Source organism: Physeter macrocephalus, chromosome 12 (assembly GCF_002837175.3).
Source record: "Physeter macrocephalus isolate SW-GA chromosome 12, ASM283717v5, whole genome shotgun sequence".
NCBI lineage: Eukaryota > Metazoa > Chordata > Mammalia > Artiodactyla > Physeteridae > Physeter > Physeter macrocephalus.
Window position 1 is genome coordinate 47,916,676 of NC_041225.1, and position 24,003 is coordinate 47,940,678.

General features: G+C 42.4%; 1 protein-coding gene across 1 annotated transcript in view; it reads right to left on the reverse strand.

Annotated features, from left to right (window-relative positions):
• Window positions 1–24,003, reverse strand: part of ALK (ALK receptor tyrosine kinase) — a 737,057-nt gene that overhangs the window by 520,829 nt on the left and 192,225 nt on the right. The window contains exon 3 of the mRNA XM_028496593.2: window positions 314–428. Coding sequence (XP_028352394.1) covers window positions 314–428 — 115 coding nt within the window. The remainder of the gene's footprint in view (window positions 1–313; window positions 429–24,003) is intronic.

Here is a 24,003-nt window from a genome sequence, read left to right on the forward strand (position 1 = left end):
AACGTGTGTATGTATAACTGATTCACTTTGTTATAAAGCAGAAACTAACACACCATTGTAAAACAGTTACACTCCAATAAGATGTTAAAATAAATAAATAAATAAATAAATAAATATATGAGCCCCCCCCAAAAAAAAGAAACACTCATTGGTTAGAAGCCAGTATCTAGAAAGCTACAGTCAAAATGCAAATAAGCATTATATCTAATGATTGTCCTCCCCGACAAGCCATACATCACAAGCTGAAACTCACAGCTTCTTTAATTATGAGATGGTGACTATACATCACAAATAACTATCAAAATATACTTACCATATCGGCTGCGATGAGACAGGAATGGGAAGGAATCTTTCATTATCCAGGTCAGATTCCAGGCAAAAGAATCAGGAGGAAGAGAAGGCAGGTTTGTTGGTAACTCCAAGGAGCTCTGACGGGCACCTAAAAAGACAAAGAGAACACTCATCTTTGCCCTTGGGATGTGTCTTTTAGCTGTCACTCATATTGCTTATAAAAGAAAATTCATAAAAGGCTTTCATGACATCAGTTGGAAAATGAGGGGAAAAAAGACTGAGTCACGAGTAGGTTGAATTGACCCCAGGACCTCACTGCACATTTTCTACCAAGGGCAGCCAAATCGAGGAAGGCCGAATCTTGTGACCTAGGCCATGCCAAAGATCTCTGGGAGATGAACTAGAAGCCAGGCTACTTAATGGCTTGGTCTAATAGCTCTATCCAAAGTCTATTCTGCTTATAAGAATTTGTGCAACTTTACAGAGAACTTTAATTCATCTCATTTAAATAATGCCTCCACTCTACTTTATGTTCCGACTTGTAATTTCATCTAATGTTGTTTGCTTGGGTTATTGCCTTATCAATGAGAGTGTTGAAACTGCACTCAGAAGTTATGAGTTTTGACAATTGTGTTATTTTCAGGAAAAAAAAAAAAAAGCTAGGCGATGAGTTTTCCCATAACTAAGAGTCCAGGGAGCCACAAAGGATTAATGTTTCGGATTTGCATGAGAGAAAGAAGGGTTGAGAGAAAAGGAGCAAAGGCAGCTTTATTCCTTTGCTTAACAGTACCTCAAGTGGGTTTTGTGGGGTGAAAAGTAATTATAATATATCTACAAATCAAATGAACACAGGCTGCACGCTCTTATGCAGTTCTTCCCAGAAATCCCCAACTCAATCACTATTTGCTAACGTTTTAAGGCAGGCAAAGCTTTTTCTGTTAAAAAAATAGAATCAGTTTGAGAATCCGTTCTGTTTAGGAGATAGACACGTAGCAAGACTGAGTGTGGGGAGGAGGCAAGGAAGGGAACTAGAATTTCTTCTGCAGCTTCCACGGGCGAGGCACCATGCTGGGCTCTTAACCCATATAATTTCCCAGTGACTCTCTGAGATAAGCATTACCATCCCTGTTTCACATATGCAACAACTGAGGCTCAGAGGGGCAAATGATGGAATCTGAAACTGAAGCCAGTTTTGCCTGGCCTCAGGAGGCCATGCTATACCATGAGTGGGCTGGTTTGCTACTCAGACAGTAACTGTTAAACCACCTGGACTGACTTCACAAAGAGGAAGAGGAGGAAGAAGAGAAAGAATAAAAGGAAGCAACAGTAGCAGAAGCATTTTTTTTAGCCTATTTGCTTTGTAGATTCTTCCACATCACCTCCAGCACGCGACCCTCCTTCAACCCTCTTTTAGTATCAATCCCTCTTCACACAATTTAAGGAAATAACTGCCCTGAGTGGCCACAGCAGACTTTTGTTTCCAGACAGCTCCACTGTTTTATCTACAGGTGCTGCCTTTGCGTAAAGCCCACTTGTTCCTGCCACTAGAACAGAATGGGCATTCTATGTTCTCCTTCCTAAAAGAAACACTCTTCTTTCTGCCTTCCAAAGATTTGAGTTGGAAGTGCTGGCTTCTGAGTACCTAGTAAAGAGTTTTTGACTTTTCTCCCACATCTGATCTAAAGAGATAAGAATTGAATTGGATAGTACCCAGATACATCTTTTGCAGCATTTCTCCAAAATCGCTTAGAGGAATGCACTGAAAGGGGTCAGAAATTATGTTAGTAAGTTTCAGAGAACAGCCTTCTCATTTCACCCTCACATCAACTCAGTTTTATAGATGGGCAATGGGGCTGAGAGAAGTGAGGTCCAAGACCACACATGTCTACTTAGGAGCAGGCTTGAGTTTATTAGACTTTTAAAGAATTAATAATATTAATTGAGCACACATGGACCAGGCATTGTGCTAAGTGCTTTAAGTGTGTGATTACATTCACTTCTTAAAACAACCTCGTGAATAAGTATCAATACTATTATTGGCCCTTATTTTGAGCCCAGGGAAACTGAGGCTGAGAGAGCTTGGATGCCCTAACTGTGGCCACATGGCCAGGCAGGAGACCAGAGCCAACAGACCAGATTGGCCTGATGCTATTACCCATGCTTCTTCCACCACCCTTCATGGAACCCCCACAAACTACTGCATGGTGCTTCTCAGTTCTCTCCAGGGCCCTTCAGCATCCCCACGAGTCAATGGCTAAGGTCAGAGATCAGAGTATGCTCCAGAATGGGGCAACAGTGTGAGGGGTGTGAGAAGGCTCTGACAACCAACTCCTTGCAATAACCCCCATGTGATTAAAAATTGGCATCTCTATGTCTGCGTCATCAACATAGTTCAAATTTTAAGTAATTTTGAAGCAACAGGAAGACCAAGTCTAGGCAATATTTCCCTGTTTCAGAATGATGTCATTTTTTCTTAGCCATACAGTTTGGGAATGGTATTAACTTCTTCCTGGATGTGAAACACCAAGTGGATGGGGCTAGACTTCAGGAAGCACTTACGAATCTGTGAATGGGCACAGAGTGGCAGATGACTTTTAATATGGATAAGGGCCAGGTTATATATTCAGGGGAAAAAAATATCTGAAATCATTCAAAAGGAAGGGCTCTGAGGGCTGAGTCATGGCCCAGCAAGGAGCCATGGGCATCACTGTGGGTCATTCCTAAAGACATAAGCTTAAACCATTTTATATCCCAAAATGCCAATAAATAGTTGGGCACCTTCAAAGTTAAATATTGAAGAGAAAGCAAGCATTTTCATCCTGCCCATACAGGAACTCCCAGAATTTCTGCTAGTAGGTTGGGTTCACATGGTCCTCAGAGGGAAGTGGATAGTGATTTGCCGGATCAGGCTGGGAGAGCTAATGGAGGCGTCAACCAAGAGGATAAGCCTCCTCACCTGAGAAGGTGAGGACCGAGAAAGACACAGTCTACATGAATGAGGTTGTTTGCCCAAATCAGAAGCACTGACACAGAAATGTGCTCTAATTAAAGTTAATAGAATATGCATACATTTAGAAGAGAAAAAAGAAAGTACTGCATTTAAGTGCAGGGAAGAGGCTCTCTGCTCCCTTCACACTCCTTCTCCACTACCTACCCCCCATCCTCAGCCCTGGGGGGAATGGGGGTTTCCAGCATAGAGGAAAGCTATGCCATAAGAAGCAATCCATTTAAGCAAGAAAAAAACTTGGCTCTTTGGTGCTTCCCTCTGAGAACGTGAGGATCAGAGTAAAATGGGTCTCACCAGCACAGACTTATGGGGTGAAGGTGTGAATTAAGACCCGCTGGCTCAAGTAGAGTGTATCTTGGAATCTGGGGGAGAGAGGCAGAAAGGAAAGGAGTGGGGAAAGTAGGAGCAAGAGCTTCCAGGCGCACAAGTGATGGCCAAGACCGCCTGAGGAGAAAAGTAAAGAAATGTACTCTGGACTGAGGGCATTACTGATTGGCTACAGATAAGATTGTTTTATGTTTTTCCTTTGGGGTGGGGGAGATGGAGATGATATGCTGAGCCCTTTTCCAGGCACCACGGGGTGTCTAGGCAGAATGAAACCCCCAACCTCTTGACACAGCTTTTTCCACTGTGCACCGCCCCCCCTTGCATCCTCAGCTTAGATTCCAGTGTTCATCACTATCATAATTCCACCGTAATAATTCCCTTGCAAACAACTGCAACTCACTTCCTTCTTTTGTCCTTCACAATTGTCCTGAGCAGCTGAATGTGGTGGTAGGAGAGGAGGGGAGCAAAAGGGAAGGAGGAGTACACGAGATGCTGACAAGTCTCACTTTAAAATCATGACAACAAACCTCAAGAGGACCCTCAGGACTGCCCAGGAATCCTTCTGAATTCGCTAATGGGCTCAATTCACCCTCCCTCTTTCTAGACCCACTCCTTCCAAGTTTCTCTTACCCTTCAAGCTTCCAATCCTCCACCCCCACTCCTCTACTTTCTCAGCTAGTGAACTTGTTTCTTGTTCCATTGAAAAAAGAGAAACAAATCTACCAACTTACAGGTATCAGTACCTATATATGATACCTTCTGTCCTGTTGTAACAGATATGCTGTCCACATTACTAAGCAGTGGCAGCCTCTCCACTTTGGTGCTAATCTCATCACTTCCCAAGAAATCAGCTGTTGCAATAGTCTGCCCTTTCTCCTGCATCAACAATTTCCCCCTCTTCCAAGTCAATCTCATCTGCAGCAAACACACACCATCTTAAAAAAAGAAAAGAAAAAACTTCCTTGACCTTCACACTCTTCTGCAGCCATCATCCAATTACTTGCTCTCCTTCACAGCTAAATACCTTAAAAAGATTTGCCTATGCTTCTGTCTCTAGTTTTCCCCTCTCATTTTCTCTTTTCTTTCAATGTTTTTTTAAAATTTTTTATTTTATTTATTTATTTATTGGCTGTGTTGGGTCTTCATTGCTGCGCGCGGGCTTTCTCTAGTTGCAGTGAGTGGGGGCTACTCTTCGTTGCGGTGCGCGTGCTTCTCATTGCGGCGGCTTCTCTTGTTGCAGAGCACAGGCTCTAGTCGTGTGGGCTTCAGTAGTGTGGCACGCAGGCTCAGTAGTTGTGGCTCACAGGCTCTAGAGCGCGGGCTCAGTAGTTGTGGCACACGGGATTATTTGCTCCGCGGCATGTGGGATCTTCCCGGACCAGGGATCGAACCTGTGTCCCCGGCATTGGCAGGCAGATTCTTATCCACTGTGCCACCAGGGAAGCCCATCCCCTCTCATTTTCTTTTAAACTCAATTAAATCAGGATTGACTCCACTAATCCAGGTCAAGGTCACCAAAGACCCCAAGTTGCATACACAATGAACGAGTCTTGGTCCTTCTCTTACTAGACCTCTCAGCAGCATTGGACCTCACTGATCCTCCCTGCTTCTTGGATTCTTAACATCTCAGTGACCACATGGTCCTTGCTTGCCATAGTTCTTGCCTACTAGTTCGGTGGCAGGTCCTCTCTACTCTTCTTTGCCAGATCCTCCTCATTTTCCGGGCTGTACAAAAGAAACATTCTCCACTTCCCAGCAGTAAATGCCCAAGAGATTTCATGGCTGAATATTGTATTTCATCACAGTGGTTTTAACCAGCTGACAATGATCAATGACCATGAATTTCAAGTGACCCCAGGACACCAGACCCTTCCTGAACTTCACTAAAGTCTCTTAACCAATGAACAAGGGACTTGTTTTAACCAAGCATGTTCAGACTTATGAATTCATTCTCTCCTATGCAAAGTGCTGATTTTCAATTCTGAATTAGTATGACCACCATGTAACCCTCTTCCTAAGGCTTTAAAAACTCTGACTTTTATTCCTTAGAGAACTACTCAGTGAATTTCTTGCCTGACATGTAAATAAGCTCAGCTTTTTTTTTTCTTTTTAAAAAACTTGATGGGGCAGGGAATCTCTGTTTTATTATTTGACAGTTGTTAAAAGCTAGGTAACTTGGGACATTTCTCTTCTCCATCTAAACTCACTCCCAAAAATGATCTCATCCAGTTTCAAAGCTTTAAATACCATCCATATATTAATACTACTAAATTTATATCTCTAGGCCTAACCTCTCCCCTGAACAGCAGAATGTATGTCCAACTGCCAGTTTGAAATCTCCATTTTATTCCTGGGTAAGTATCACAAACTTAACACATGCAAAAATAAAAACTTGATGTCCCTCCACCGAAACCCCAGGTGTTCCCTATTTCAGATAGCGATGACAAAACTCTCCTGGTTGCTTGGGCCAAAACCAAGGAGGAATCCTTGACTTCTTTTTCCCACAGCCCACATCAGTTCATCGACCAATTTGGATGACTCTACCTGCATTTGTCCTTCTCTTCTCTCCGCACATCACCTCTTACCCTGACAACTGCTATAAGCTCCCAGCTGGTTCCCTGCTTCTACTACCGCTCACCTTCAGTGTGTTCCCCACACAGCAGTCAGACTGACACTCCAGCCCTGAAATAGCATTCACATTTCTTGCCATAGCCTAGCCCTTTAAGGCCCCACCTGATCTGGCCCCTGGTTCTCTCTCTGACTTCATTTCCAAACATTTTTCCCTTGATCATGGAGCTCCAGCCCGACAGGCCTCCTTGCTATTCCTAAACTCGGCAAGCACACTCCCATCTCAGGGCCTTTGCACTGGTGGGTCTCTCAGCCTAAAACGCTCCTCTCCTCTAGAGGCACAAGGTCATTTCCTCTCTCCATCCAGGTCTCTGCCCAAATGTCACCTCCTCAGAGAGAGCTTCCTGATCATTCTATAGGAAAATAGCACACCCCATTAACCACTCTCTATCACCTTGACCTGCATTTATTATTGCTTATATTTATATTCATCTGTTTATTGTGTCTCTCCTGCATTAGTCACTGCTATGTCCCCATGCCTGGAACATAGTAGGCACTCAATATATATTTGTCAAATAATGAAACCAGAGCCTTTGAGAAAATTATTAGCTCTGGTACTTATTAGCTATTTAACTCAGGCTAATCACATACTCTGTGAAACCTCAATGTCCTGAAAATGATGATAAAAACAAGAATAATGGATGCTTTAACAATTCTCAGGGTTTTGTATGGGCCAGATGAAATAATGCACACTTGATGTACTCTTTAAATATCAGTCATGCCATTCTTGAAATTTTATGCTTCTATTTCTGTTTCAGGATCCTAAATGAATGGGAGTCTTGGTTCCTTCCTTATCTGAGGATCTAGGATAAAATGTCCAAAAATCAGAAGTGCTCCAGAAGAGCTGCTTCTCTATTATTCACTAGTTAATTATTAACTCTGCCAACTGTCCACAATCTCTGCTACCCCAATTTCAGCCAATTGGCAATGTCTCTATTTTCAGTGTTTATTTTTATATGTCTCACTGTTTGTCTATTTCGAAGTCAATGTACATAATATAGTGAATATATCATACTTGCATCGGCATAAGTAATAAAGAGCTATGCGTGTGTGATGGTTATTTACATGAATGCCCTGGGTTCACTAGCAAGCATGTTTTACAAACCTCCATCAATAAAATGTAAAAATGCTTCTCTTCTAAACGCTCCTTGGAACTGCTCCTGCCTTGCCTTGTACACATTTTACTTATTTATTTCCCTCTCAACAATAAAACAATCAGTGACAGCCTGCTAGTTTTTCCCCCTTATTTGAAAACACACTTAATAATGCATTCTTTTACAATGATTTTGTGTCACACGAAGCAAAGCTTAATGTGACCAAATAAATAGCTGTCCAGATGTCAAACAGCAGTGAGCGGGCACAGCAAGGTCCGGTGCACAGGAGAGGCCTCCTGCCTGGGATTGGCAGCCCAGGGAAACAGTTTCAGTATTCACGGGGCTGAGCCCACACCTGTGCAGCCAAAGAAACCTTCTCAGTGAATTTACATGACTACTAGAGTCAGCGGTGATGTTGGAGTTGTGACAGGCAGTTCATTTAGTCTGAAAAACAGAGATGTGATTTTCAAACAGAAGAGGGAGAATTAGCAGATGTGCCCTTTGTCCTAAACACAAAGACCTCCCCACACCTTCTCCAGGCCTGGAAATTGAGGGGGCTGAACTAGCGGTTCACTAAGCTCTTCTCCAGTTCACATAGTCAATTCTCTTCGAGTTTGCTTTCACATTTCCTTCCAGCTGGCTCATTCAGAGACGAGCTATTAGTGTCAGGGCGGAACATGAATGGGAACTAAAAGGCCCCCACTCCACCTCACCTTTCACTAAACCCCACTCCCCCCTGCCAGGAAGGTTTGTGCTCTTTCTTCATAGCTCAAGTCCTGAAGCAAAAATTATTATTTCTCATAATGTTCTCTTGTACCATTGAAAGGCATAGTTTCAACACATGTTCCTTGCCTCTCCCCGATCCCAAAAGGACCTGTGTATAACTACTGAGTTCATTCAGCGGTGAACCCCATCTGTCAGTCAATAAAAGCAGGCATTCCTTCCCAAGGCATGGCATTAAGGAATATTGATGCAACACAAAGGAAATTGTCAGCATGGTTCTAGCTCTTGGGGATTGGCTACCTGCAGGGTATATTAGACCCAAAGGAGAAAGGGAATCACAAAGAGGCTGCTGCAGAAATGGCTAAAATGTGTAAATTTGAAGCCATCACACTTTGGCCACTACTTGCTTTTTTGTCCTTATTTCCCACTCAGAATCCTTTCACATTCTATGGTCTCCGTTACACGTAAGTCTCCAATCTTTTGCCCAAGCTGATCTCTGCCTAGAATGTCCTTCTTGACCTGCTGCTTTCCTAAATTCTACCCTTTCTTAAAGGTCAAAACCAAATCCCTCCTTCTCCAAGGTTCCCCATCTTTCCTGAGCTGGAGCCCCATCAAAGCAGTTGAGCTGGGATCTGGAGTGGCCCAGAGCAAAACTTGACTGGGCCTTCCTCCTCCTTAACCATTACAGCTTATTGCCATCTAGGAAGGTGCCATTAGACCATTTATCAAACAGGCTGTTCAAACTACCTTGGTTGTTTATGACAATGAAGTGTAATAGTTTATTAATTTGATTCACAAGTCTCAAGCTCATAGATTTAGAAGAAATTAGCAAAAACTTTTCATGGAGGCTGTTGTTCTGTCTCATGTAGTATATGCTTCCCAAGGTCAAGGTCAGGGCTGGATCAGGGGCATAGACCCCAGATAACCCCTGATACCATGTCTGTGTAGGCCATCAGTGACTCATAATTCATGGTCAAAGCCAGACAATGAAGGTAATATGACATTCAATGCTGCCCCTTTAGAGTTTGTGTCCCAAGTCACTACATTTTGACCTATCTAGAGATGACCTCAGTGTCCCAAGAAAGAGCTCCTGACTGGCCTGTGAGCCTGCAATGTCTCCTCTTGCCCTGGAATCCCTGCTCCAGGTGTGCTTGGTCACTGGTCCTACCTACCTAGGCCAGGTAGACTCACTGGCTTTCGGTAGTAGAGAAAGACTAATTGGCATTTGTACTAAGCCAAGAGCGCAACAAAGAAGGTATCACTCTCCAGGTAGCCTGATGCTTCACACACACACACACACACACACACACACACACACACACACACACACACACACACACACACACACACTAGCTCTCCTCCCAGGCCGGAGTGCTTCCATTAGCAGGGCAATGTGACCCTGTGTTCTGGGTCCATTTCTGTGGCTTGTTCATACTCTCTTTATGAAATTTCCTCCACTGTGATCTCCAGCCTATCTTCTCCCCCCAAAATACACTGACTAGAATAATAATCAAAAGGAAGACTTTGAACTGCCACCAGGCCTTTCATTTTGTGATCTCAGAGAGCTTTACCAGGCACTAAATAACTAATGTTATTTAGTTACTTAGTTATTACAAGCGACACAAAGCCCAGGCAGCCTAGGGAACTAGTCCCTCAATGAAGGACCCTTCTCTTTCCAGGTGAGGGAGTGCCTGTGGGGACAACTGCCCACCAGCAGGCCCAGTAGTCTCTGGCTGAGTTGGACAAGAAACTACAAACTATCCATAAACAACTAGCCTTCTCTTGACCTGATATTTCTAGTTAGGAAGAGACAGTTACAAGGGTGACCCCTGGGGAGGGCATGGCCCATTTACACTAGAAGACGTGACCTCCAGCGTAGAGGAGTGGATCCTAACTACTGACACAATCACTGTGGTTTATGACTTACTGATGCCTTTCAGAGCCTTTCACTCTCATAATCCTTACAATAGTCTGATTAGTTAACCACTTTTACAGATGAGAAGCTTGAAACTCAGAAAGCACAACTGCCCTACCCAAGGTCACATAGTGAGAATCGTGACAGGACATTTGACTGAAGACCCTGATATATGAACCAACCAGAAATGCCACTCTTCAACACAGACCTCTTGGAGATGATGTTGATTGCCCAGGAGGACAGTGACAGTGTGTTAAATACAGAAGAAACACCGATCAGGTTGCAGGTGTCTGAAGCATTCTCCTAACTGAGGACGACAGAATCCCTTCAGGTCAACCAAGAAGGTGACCTAGAAACACACACCTTCAGTCAGGGCAGCTGGCTCTCCAGGGCCTCAAGCTCAGCCAGCACTGTTTCCATGACAACCACCAGGTCTGATGCTTGGCCTTGAAATGGGGCCTTGGCTGGTCCAGAGAAATGACGTTCGGGATGGGGAGATGGAGAGGGGCAGAATACTTTCTAGTAACTTCCAGCCCTTTCAATCCTTCTTTATCTAGTCACTCCTCTCATTCCAGAAAAAAAGGAGTCTATCCTCCAGGAAACCACACCTTAAATACTACTTTGCTCAGAACAAAGACCTCTCACCCATGACTGGACACATTTCTAGAAACCGGAAGTAGAATGGTCAACAGGCTGCTGTGTTAGATAGAGACCTGGGTTCCTGGGAACAGTGATGTTACCGTGAGACCTTGGGTTAGCTACTTAACATTTTTGAAGCGTTGTTTTTCTACCTTTAAAACCGAACTCATCGTGCTTTCCCATCCAACTTTAGGGATGCTCTGAGAATTAATGAGACAGTATATACAAAGCCCTCAGGCTCTTTTGAAGAAAGATACACTAGAAATCCTCGTGCTGTTACCAAAGGACATTGTCATGATGATACATTTTAAAACATTCTTCACCTGTATTACTAAAATAAACTCAGCTTAAATTAAAACAGATAAGCCAATAACCTAATTTGCTTCTCCCTGTTCTGGTGCTGCATTTCCCTCTTGCTTCCATTCATCTTGCACTGTGAACAGCAGTGGTCAATGTTACCCTTGACTCCTATGCGGAGACCCAGGGTGAGAGAGTTGGGAAGGATTGTAAAGACTGTTTATGTATGTCTTCCCATCATATATACGAGGAAAGTGAAACACAGGAAGGGCCAGTGCTTTACCCAAAGTCATCTCATTAGTGAAAACTCGAGAAACTGATCTTCTGATCCTTCATTCTGTGCCTCGCCTAACCATAGAAGAAGGTAATAAAGAAAGAAGGAGGGGAAAGAAATAGAGTGACATATATTTTGTTCCTTAAACCTTTAAACTACTGCTCTGTGCAATACTCTCAGATGAAAAGGAAAGTAAGGGAAAAGCCAATACTTCATGTGTGCCAGTTATGCATATGGGCCCCATATTGGGTATTTTATAACCATTGTCCCATGTCAATCTCACAATTTTCTCAAAGGGGGATTATTATCCCCATTTCTAATGAGACGTAAGGCTCAGAGAGATTAAGTAACTTGCCCAAGGCCCTGGAGCCAAAAGGGATGGAGCTAAGATTAATTCATTTGATGAGTACTTATTGAGCATCTCCTATGTGCCAAGCTCTGCCCTTGACAGTTAGGATGTATTAGTGAATAGAATTAAACATCTCTCTCTTAAAGCTTACAGGCTGAGGAGCTTAGAGTGTGGTGGGGCAGCAGCAGACAGCAGTCCAACAACCTCACAAATCCTTGCAACATCTCAGGGTTGGTGCGCGTTATAAAGGAGAGATAAATGGGGCTTCCCTGGTGGTGCAGTGGTTAAGAATCTGCCTGCCAATGCAGGGAACATGGGTTCAAGCCCTGGTCTGGGAAGATCCCACATGCCGCGGAGCAACTAAGCCTGTGCGCCACAACTACTGAGCCTGCGTTCTACAGCTCGCGAGCCACAACTACTGAGCCCACGTGCCACAACTACTGAGCCCATGTGCCACAACTACTGGAGCCTGCACCTAGAGCCCGTGCTCCACAACAAGAGAAGCCACTGCAATGAGAAGCCCGTGCACCGCAACGAAGAGTAGGTCCCACTCGCCGCAACTAGAAAAAGCTCACGTGCAGCAATGAAGACCCAATGCAGCCAAAAATAAGTAAACTTATAAAAAAAAAAAGGAGAGATAAATGGCCCTATGAGAATGTACAGAAGAGAGACTTGACTCATCTTTAGGGCCAGGGGAGGACTTCCTGAGAAACTGATGCTTGAGCTAAGGCTCTAAAGTAGATGAGTAGAGTTAACTAGTTAAAGAGAGTGGGATGGGGAGGGAAGCCAGAGAGGGTCTCCTAACCTCTTCACTGTCTCTCCTTTCAGGTCAACTAGGAAGGTCACCTAGAAACATACACCTGTAGTCAGGTATATGTTATGTCAGGCCTCTCCAAGGCCTCAAGCTCAGCTAGCACTGTTTCCATGGAAACCAGTACCAGGCCTGATGCCTGCCCCTTGAGACAGGGCCTTGGCTGATCCAGGGGAAGCATGCTTAGGGTGAAATTTGTCAGAGGCCTGGCAGTCTGATGGAGGATGTGCTGAGAAGGAAACACAGGGGATTAGACCCCTCACAACTCAAACACACAGCCATACACCAAAGGGAAGGGCTAGGACCTGGTGTCTGGATTCCAGGTTCCCTCCCTACAGGAAGGTTGGCTAACAGGTTGAGCACCAGATAAAAGACAGGGAGATGACTAACAGCACAGGGTAGTCCTGCCAATGGGATGAAGCCATTCTAGGCGCCAGTTCTAGGTGACCTCCCTGGTTGGCTTGGAGGAAGTCTTGTCCTCAGTTAGGAGAATGCTGCAGGTGTCTGTGATCTGATCAGTCTTTCTGCTGTACGTAATTCAATCTGTGATCTGATCAGTCTTTCTGCTGTACGTAATTCAATGTCCGTGTTTTCCAGGATCATCAGCACCATCTCCAGGAGGTTCTGAGTGGGACTGTAGAATCGCTGGTTGGTCCGTACAGCAGGGGTCCTCAGTAACACCTCACCTTTCTTGGTGGCAAATAAGGAGCAGGTGCTCTGGAGTGAGACAGGCTTGTGCCTGAATAGACCCCTGCCCTCTCTGGCCTCCCATCCCATCCCACTCTTTAACTAGTTAACTCTACTCAATCACTTTAGGGCCTCAACTGAAGCATCAATTTCTCAGGCAATCTTCCCCTGACCTTAAGGATAAAATCAAATTAAGATGTTATCAGTTGTTACAGGTCTGAAAACTGAAAAGGGATGAAACTTCTCCCTTTAACTTACAAGAACCACTCTTGCATCCATCTACCTCCTAACGATAAACCCATATTTGCTTTCCCCTCACCATAGCCTGGGCAACAGCATCCTTTCTTTCCCACCACCATGTTTTATTGTGCTTTAAATATTAGGTGAAGAGAGATGAAGCAGGGGGAGGGGGCTGGTGCAGCAGGAAGAGAGAGAAATGAAGAGAGAGGAAGGTGAAGGAAGAGACAGTGAAGAGACTAGCAATAAGGAATGAGCAGAAACAAAGACAAGAAGAAAGTGGAGAGGGAGACAGAGAAATCACCTGATATCTTTCACTATTTGGAAGTTACTGAGAGAAAGTTATTCAAAGTACCTCTGTAAAAAAGCCATAAAACACCTTGGGGAAAACATGAAAGTCATGCTGCCACCATACAGATGAGCACCCTGGAATTAGCTGCCAGAGCAATGTCTGAAAAGAGGAAATTCAACGGACCACATTGCTGCCTCCTGGCTTGCACCGCCTCCAAATCGCCTGGTTCTGAAAGCAGAGGCAGTAGTTTGGAGCCAGCAAGTGTGAAGGAATGTCGGAGCTGTTATTTGCCTTCATGCAGCACATCTTGAGTGCATCTTTTAAAAAGATAATTTAAAATACTCTTTCAGTTTCACTATAGAAAATCTGAAAAAAAATCAGGAAGGTCTAAAGAAGAAAATAAATATGACCCATTCCTCCACATCCAGAAAGTCAGTGTCAACTTTTTATAGTATATTGTTTTGTGACTTGGTTTTCACTTACTTATCAAGATAGCATTTGGCTTAAGGTCTGTTGAGATGGAGAGTTCCTCTCCACCCGTGAGATCTGTGTCTGCAGGACTGAGAGAAGTCATCTCCAGAAGACCTGTGGGCCAGCACCAGCCAGCTCACACCTTGGAGCACAGATGCTAACACCATGGGAACTTGAGATGCTCTCCGCCCACAGCATGGGCCTGCAGTCAAAGGCAACACAGGACAGTCCTTAGTGGGAAGGCAGGACCCTGGCCTGAGTAGAGTTGAGAGCAGCTGGGATGTGAAGACAGATAAGTCAGGGGATGCTGTGTACCCTCAGCATCACTGCGCTTCACTGGGCAGAGGGGCAAAGAACTTCTGCTCCAGTAGATGCCTTAAAGAAGTCACAAGATTGTAGGAAATGTATTTCAGTGCTTGAACCTCAAGGATAGATGCAGTACTCTGATTTCATAACTTAGGAAAGATTGTTTTAAAAAGTGGAATTCCATCTTATTCTCAAAGGGACAGTCAAGGAGGGTAAACTAAAGACAGAGTTCTATCTCTCTGTGGCCAGTGATATACCCAACAAATGTATGGCAGCTCTTAAAGCCCCTTCATATGCATTCAAGCCTTTGATCCTTACAATGATTGTGTAAGATACTTTTAAAAATCCCAACTTAGAGAGGAAGAAAATGAAAATCAAAGAGGTTAAGTCAGTGCTTCCTAACCTTTTTCTATATCATGACATGGAGAAAATGATAATATTTGTATGGCCCACTGGGGTAAACAGAAGGCAACTGGCTTGGGGTGAGGGTGGTACTTCAGCCACACCTGGTCCACCTCAGCCTCCCAGAGTTGCTGAGGGCCTCAATAGTTTGGTATCTCTGCCTGCCAGATGGCCATCTACAACCCACCCATGACATGGCACACTGTTGGGGAAGAAAGCTCTGGGCCAAGAGGTATGGCCACAGTCACAATTATGAGAAGTGACAGAGAGTGCCATCACCCTGCATCTTGCCCTGGGGACACTTTGAAACACAAACAGAGATGTTAGCCACAGAGGAATCTGGGACTTACTCCATGGGCAGAGTCAGGAAAAGAGCAGGTGTGTCCAATACTGTGTCATCACCCACACAAAGCAGGTGACTTTGGTAAATAAGGGTCTTAAAGTTGGATCTGATAATGCCTTAGAAAGTTCCCTGCAAGCATTTATAACTGCCGAGATGCTTCACCAAGAAAAGGGGTGAAACTCAGCTCCTTTCTCTACTCTGGGAAATTCAGAAAATAATTTCATAGGATGGTTATTGAATGGCCCAAAAGTAATGATTACAAGTGACTGAGTTAACTGCTATACGTGGCCTCATCTGTCATCATACCAGAGTCTTATCAGAAGTCTCATCAGAATTAGTGACTCATCATGACTGATGACACCTGCTGACCAAGCTGGCTTGGCTCCCTCCCTTTTGCCCCTTCAATCATAGTGGCAGGAGGAGCCTTCTAAGGTTTGAGCATAAACTCTGAGAAATTGCCTTTGGCAATGATTCCAGGAGTAGCTTCCAAGATAATGGACACTCTTTCTCCCCAAGACTTCCTAGGTCTTGCTGTCATTGGAGATTCTGGGCAGCACTGGGACATGATGGCTACCAGCACATGTGTATAAGAATCGAAACCCTTTGAATAAAACCCTGCTGAATAAAAGGTTATATTCAATATGATCAGTTTACCCTCAAGCAGCATCTACACAACATTAAACTTCTGGATGGGAAATGAAAATATTTCCTCAGTTCCCTATCTCCAAATGCAAACCAAAGGTTTCCATTCTCATCAGGATAGCATGCCCTGTATTGATCCAGCCCAAGAGAAGCAGCCAGGATTGAGCATTAAAAATATTTGGAGCAGATGAATGAAACACAAGCTAATTAGATACTATTACTAATATTACTTATAACTGTGTATAAGAAGGCACCTGACCTCTAGGGAGGGTCTGTCCATGACCTGGAAAGCCATTGCAGGAAGGTGAAGTCAGTTCCCTACTAATTGCTCACACTCAGTGACAGATTAGCAGAGTGGGAAGGGAGGAGGCATCACTTTGCCCTGGACCTTGCACACAGGGTAAATAAACTCTAGGTGTTTTTGTGCGGGACACATCTAGAGACTTCTGGAATCCCGACATACGTGAATAAGTAGCATATCATTTCCTCCATAAAATGCATTGCCACAATAGATAGAAAAAAAAAATTACCCACTAAGTGACTTGTGACCACACCCAGCCTAAGGGTATGAGGCTTTCAAATTCTTACCTAAACAAAATGAAGATTTGTTACATATAGTGGAATTTGGAGACACTTGCAAATAGTAGAAACTATGACTGTTAAATCTGCCACTACTAAGAAGTTGATGTAGTCAGAATATGAAAGTTATGGGAATAAAGCCAGATCCAAAAGCTACTTTTCCAGGTACACTGGGGTTCACTGGGGGTATGTTGGGGTTCCAGACTCTGAAACAAGCAGAGCGGAGGCAAGAATTGTTAGCACACACCCTAGAAGTTCTATCTGTGGCTTCCTCACTCTCCAGATTTGTAGATCTGTGCAGTTTTCTTGTCCAAGATAAATAGCAATTATATCCACAATAGGGTTAATTCACCCATGAGGTGAAAAAACTGAAGGAAGGCATGTTTGTTGGTTGCTAATTGTTAGGGAGACCCCAAAAGTAAAGACATTGAGCTCCTGACCTTCCAGAGTGGATATAAGTGGAACGGATATTAGACCAACAGAGAGAAGCTCCAGTATGAGAAGCAGCCTGCTGGTGAGAGCAAGAGAAAAGCTAGGAAGTGAGTAGAAGAAAATCCACTCACAGAGCCAATAGGAGAACATGACAGCAAAGAGAGAGACATACAGCTGGCTAGTGGGGCCCTCACCCTGCTAGTGCAAGGGGGAACTGAAGAAGAGTAACCCAGCCGGGCTCCCCAGAAGTCATGTAGAAATTAAGAAGCACCATCAGGGAGGACAAAACCTGATGTCACCCCAGCAGAATGAAATGGCAGCCAGGGCCCCTTCCAGTTTTGAATTGTCATTTTTTTATAGAGATATGTGATAGCAGGTGCAGGTTTATAAAAGGAGCCGTAAACTAGATTAGGAAGAGGATGCCAGATGGGGAGTCCCGGATGGTACCAGATCATCTTGGAGTTTAGATCATGGGCTTAGACATGAGACTGACCTGAAATTGACTCACAGCTCCAATACTGACTACCACCAGGGTGAACTCAGGCAAGCTATTCAACTTCCCTAAGCTTCGCTTTCCTCATCTGTGACGTGGGAACAATAATAGGCTCAACCTTATATGCTTGCCTTGAAGATTCCATGAGAAAGTGCCTATGAACCACTTAGCACAATGCCTTGCGTAGAGTAAGCATGCAGTAAATGCTATTTATATCACCATAAACAATAATGTATTATTATTACAGTAAATAAAGGAAATGCTGGACAAAATTTGAGCTCATCCATTAAGAAGTCTGAGTTCTAAAATGTCAGGGAGAGTCCACATGGTGCCTAAGAGGGAGAACATGAGTTTTGTGGGCAGCAGGCAAAGACCTGGAATCCATACACAGCCACGTAGATGGGGCAGGTTTTCAGAGCTGTGTAGGAGCTCTGACAGGAGTGGTTGAAGGGATGGTCTCCAGAAAAGGTGGCAATGAGAGCTTGGGTCTGCAGATCCTGGCAGACTACTGGCCTGTGTCAGAGAGGCCAATAGCCGATGGCCTGAATGTAGAGTTCTGATGCTTACAAAGGGTGGAGAGGGCCAGATACATTGTCAGTCTGAGAGGTTACCAAGGTGAGGACTCAGGCATGGAAAAACAAGTTAGGTACCCAATTAGGAGGGAGACTTGGAGAACAAGCAGAGGGACAGGGCATAGAACCAACACTCGACCCAGGTGTCAGCCTCTTTCTGACCCTGTTTCCTGGACTTGTTGACTGCAACCGAGTCATCTGTGCTCTTTATATTCATTCCCCTCACCCACATTCAAGCCCAGACATACAGTGCTGCTGCAGACAATCTCTATCACCGTCTGGAAGCTCTGAGCAATCATGGAGATTTCAAGTTGTGCCAGAGAATAGGAGACTGGCTAATGTTTTCAGATTTTTTTTTTTTTTTTTTTTGTGGTATGCGGGCCTCCCTCTGTTGTGGCCTCTCCCGTTGCGGAGCACAGGCTCCGGACGCGCAGGCTCAGCGGCCATGGCTCACGGGCCCAGCCGCTCCGCGGCATGTGGGATCCTCCCGGACCGGGGCACGTACCCGGTTCCCCTGCATCGGCAGGCGGACGCGCAACCACTGCGCCACCAGGGAAGCCCAGATTTTTTTTTTTTAATGAGAAAAAAGAATGGAGTTAAGAGACCATAGACTTAAAAGCTTAACAATGCTCTCTGGCAAAATTCTAAAATGGATAATTAACCAGAGGGCTTGGAAAACTTTAGAAACATATACTGATCATAGGGAAACAAAACTAGTTCAGTAGGAATAAAACATGGTCAGACTAAGGATAACATTCTTACTAACCAAAGAGAAACATATCTCTCCCCGAAAAAAGAAGAAGTACAAAATCAAGACCCCTATAAAATAAATAGATCCTGATCTCCTTCCCTCCCTTACTCCCTCCCTGTACCTGTCCGTCTGTCTATCTCTCTCTCCCTCCCTCCCCTTCCTACACTCATATACAGTAATACAAATGGCTAATAATATTTGACAAAAGTTCCACTCCAACAGTAATGAAAGGAAAGCAAATTAAAACACTGAAATGCTACCTTTCACTTACTGAATCAGAAAATATTTTAAAATAATTAATACTTTAAATAGCTTGAATTAATTTAAACTAAATTTAAAATAAATTTTAAAATAATTATGCTGAACACTGATGAGGGGCAATGAGACAGACAATTTTATACTTCCCTGGTAGGAGTATAAATTATAAATTTAATGTCATTTGTAATAATAAAGTAATGATGGCTAACACTGAGTGCTTACTATGTATAAAGGCCTATACACATGCATCATTTATTTATTACAACAACCCTATGAAATAGATAACGGATATCCTCATTTTGCATCTGAAGAAATTAAAAGGATAAGAGTGTCCAAATGCCCCAGAGATTCTGATTATCACATGTCATCTGGGAGAGGGAGGATGAGGCTGAGTGGGGAGAGGATGAGAGGAGAGGTTAAAAAGTCCCACAGGTGATCCGATTTGGACATAACTATCAATATCTCTCTGATGAGAATAACAATACTGCATTATACTGCACATAAGCAATTTTGGCAATATTTAGAATCTTAACAGTGTTCATATCACTGAATTTGATTCTATCTTATGAAAAACATTCTAAGGTTATAAAAATGTGAAGAATTATACTCTACAGTAATTTTATAACAGTAAATGTTATCTCAGTAACATTGAGATAACTTAAATATCTAGCAATAGGTAGAATGATTAAGTAGTAACACGAAAAATAATAATAACTTTTATTGTATGCTCATTATGTGCCACGTACCAGTTTAAGCTTTATTTGAATTGTCTTATGTATTTCTTACAGAAACTTTAAAAGATAGAGGTTATAATTATCCCTATTTTGCATATAAGGAAACTGAGCTGCAGAAAAGTAACTCCTCAAGATCAGAAGATAACCATGGCAGCATCAGGACTAGAACCCATGCAACCTTACTCCAGCATTTTTACTATTAACCGTCAAATTCTATATATTTAATTTATTTCCATGATGAAATATTATGAAGCCATTAGAGATAATGTTTTCAGAGAGTTTTGCATAACAAGAGGAAATATTTACATTATACTCTTGAAAAATTGCCTATATAGTATGATCTCAGCTATGTAAAAAATATACAAAGAAAATGCCTGGAAGGAAATACACCAATTAACAGTAATTGTCTTTGAATGGTTTGGTTATGAGTCATTTATTTTCTTCTTTATACTTTTCTGAATTTTTCGAATTTACTAAAGTAAGCATGTGCTCTTTATATTTTTAATTTTTTAAAAATCCAGGGTGAAAAACAAGGAAGTCATACTCACGCCAAATTACCCTTCTTTCCATTTTGACAATGTATTTTAAAATTTGAGGGACTTCCCTTGTGGTGCAGTGGTTAAGAATTGGACTGCCAATGCAGGGGATGGGTTCGAGTCCTGGTCCAGGAAGATCCCACATGCCACGGAGCAACTAAGCCCGTGTGCCACAACTACTGAAGCCCGTGGGCCTAGAGCCCATGCTCCGCAACAAAGAGAAGCCACCACAATGAGAAGTCCGCACCGCAACGAAGAGTAGCCACTACTCGCCACAACTAGAGAAAAGCCCGCTGGCAGCAACGAAGAACCAATGCAGCCAAAAATAAATCAATTAATTAATAAAATAAATAAATAAAATAAAATAAAATTTGACAAAGTAACATATTTAGTGCATTAAGAAAGGGAACACATTTAACATAAAATATCTTGAATTATTTATTAAAGGAACAATGCTTCCTGTATTAAGTAATTAAAGAGGATCAAGATTAAGGCTTATATACTCTTGAATTTCTACTCCCTTTACCACTGTATCTAATAGAGTGCCTTATACAGTGTTAACTTTTGGCAAATACCTGCCAAATGAGTGACCTTGTCTTGTTTAATATTTTTTTAAAAATCAGTGACAAGGCATGAAGAAATGTTTATGGAATTTGTAGTGACAACTGATACAACAGAAAACAGAGTCAAGATTTGAAATTATCTAAGCCAAATACAGGATGAAATATAATACTCATTAAAGTTTTCAAAGTATCAATGGTTTACATATCAAAAATCTTAAAATGATTTATCCATTGCTTTGCTTCTAATTCTAGAAACATCCCAAGGAAATAATGAAGAATATGCACAAAGACTTAGCCTGAATGATGTCCCTTGTAATACTTGGTAACACTTAAAGATTAGAAACAGGTAGACATATAACAGTGATGATAGGTTACATATACTATGGGTATCCTTAAAGTACAACATTACTCAGTAAAAGGATATTGTAGAAATTTATTTATTGATTTAGAAATATTATCATAATATGTTAAGTAAAAAAGGCAAGTTATAAAACAATACAAACAGTGTGATCCTAATTTAGTTAAAATACATACGTGATAGATAGCTAGAGATAAATGCATGGAATACACATTGGAAGGCTAGACATTAAAATGTTAGCAGAAGATATTGTTGAATGGTATAATTATGGGTAGTTTTGTATATTTGTATTTTTTACATTATACCTGTTGAATGTGAATTACTTTTTAAAAAAATGTAAAAATATCCTCTATACAACTATAGAATGTGTTTTAGGGTGTTGTAGTTGGTGCTGATTTTACAATATTTCATGCAAAAAAAAAAATCTGGATGTATGATTGCCCTAAGCTCTTATATAGCTGGCAATGCAGCATGGCAGCTAAAAAGACATTAATTCCAATCTTAAGTGACACCACTAGCAGCAAAACCTCCAAACTATAGGCAGCATTGACTCCCCTGGGCTCTGCAGTGGGCAAAGAACATTGATAATAACTGCATTCAGTTCTTACATTGTTTTCAGAACCAACAAACCAGGGAGTCCAGAGCAAAACAAGCAGGTAGCCGGGACATCTGCTATGAGCAAGGTTTGCCCAGGAAAGAAGAGTCTACTGAGAGGCATTACCTCCACCATCCTTCCCAGCTTGGTATCTGCTGTATTTTACATAATCCTCCCTGTTTCTACCACCAGGAAACATCCTGGGCTGGTTCCCCAGAATAACACAGTACATTTGTCTGCATGGAGGATTGGAACTGGTTGGAGTTGAACTTTAGACCCTGGACTTTAGAGCCAGGAGAAACAGAATGATCCTGTTGAGAGTATCTGAGCTAAGCTGAGAAGGAGAAAGACAGGCACAAGGGGGGATGAGCAAAACTGACAGGCTGGTGGGCCTAATGAGAGCCTAGAAACCCAAAGCCTGGCATGGGAGGAGCTGAGAAGCAGAGAGATCACCAGCAACAGCAAGACAGAAAGACAGCTTGGGCAGTCTCACATCTGGGAGGAGCTCATGGCATATCACACTCATTCATTTATTCACCAAACACTACCTGAGGACTTGGGTGCTGTAGACATAAAACTGAGTTTCATACCCAAGTGGCCCTGGCCCTCATGGAGTTTGGAGCCTGTTTCAATAGAAAAAGAACCACCAAATGGACTTTGTTGAAAAGTAAATGACACATTACAAATTTACATGTTCTTTTTGCAGAAGAAGCATGCTCAAATTCTATGTATCATTACTTTTTATCAGAAAATAGGCTTCCATGTTTATGTCCTGACAGCATAATTTAGCATAGGAGCCCACTGGGCAAATTCTTTAACTTGCACAGTCATCTACTATTTTGTTGTCACCCCAGATTTACAGGGTGGTGATAACGCAGCTCACGAAGCAGTCCCCGCTCATATTTAGAGGAGGTTGCCCAAGTTTTTAAGACCAAGAAAATTTTGAGGCATGTTTTAGGTATATATATCTTAGGACTTTCAACATGGGGAAAGGGTGTCAAATGAAAAACTGAAATGATCATACAAGGACTGTTGGAGATAGACTCATTTATTCCCTATTGGAACTGAATTTATTAAAGACTGGCCTGAACTTAAGTACATAATTTGCCCTATCTGACATTTTGAAGCTTTATGCTTAAAGTTTCATGAGACTCAAAATGAAATGTTTGTAAGTTAGAACATGGAAGAATAGTTGTTATTGATAACTCAAATCTCAAAATAGCAAAAAATAATTTCTGTGACATGTGATTTGAAGGGTGCACAGAAAAGGGTAGACAAAACATGGTTAAATATTTTGCAAAGTTTGATAAACCTGGATTTACATTTCCATCCTACCACTTATTAGGTATGTGACAGAGGCAGATTAATGAATGTATTTGAGTCTCAATTTTGTCATCTGTTAAAAAATGGAATGGGGATATAAATTCCACTTTATGTAATTACTAAAAGATTTCATGAGATGTGTATTGTGAATACCAAGCATATATCAATGACTGCTTTAATGTGAGTCTCCTCCCCGCCCCACATTAGAATCAAATTGTGGGAGGCCAGCATGGATTTTGACTCTGCAGCCACTGATTCACAACATGGCACTGCAAGGAACTCTATCATCATACGTGCCAGGCACTCGGGATGTAACTAGGAATGTAGATAAAATGTCAAAAACACCTTTCAGTGCATGTAATGAAGTTTTAAAAAATGCGTTTATAATGTCTCTTTTATCATTTTTATTGCATTAAATTCAGCAAACATTTATTGAATGCCTACACCATCAATATTCATTCTCTAGTTTAGTGGAACTTCAAAGAGCTATTGCATTTCTCTGTGAGATCAGAGACTGGTGTTTCACATCCCTCATCCTGACATTGAGAAGTTTCCTGGCCTCAACTCTGCAGGGCCAATTTACTTGACCTTTAAGCTTCACTCTGGTACTAAGGAGTTCTATCAGCTTCACGAATTAACAAAAAATAATGCTTCCCACAGAGTAGGAAATCAAACACTTATTCAAAAAAAAAGGGAAGAAAAAAAGGAAAGGATGGAAGAAGGGAAGACATTCTGAAAGAGGGAAGGAGAGGCATCCCTAGTCAGTCACACACACATAGATAGACAGAGGGCAGTCAGAAGTACAAAGGACAGTCAGACAGACAGAGGGACAGTTGGTTAGACACACAGAGGGATAATCAACAGACTGAGAGAAAGACTCTTACTTATCCTCTTGTTCTCTTTTGGCCATGACAGCTCTTACCTATTTCATGGGCTACTGAAACAAACATTTTAAAAATGAGAGAAAGCATTAGGTTCTAAATGGTAATGAAGAGTGTCAATATTAAGTGTCAAATAAAACAGACAAATCACACTAACATAAGAATACTTGATTTTTTTAAATTCCTATAATCT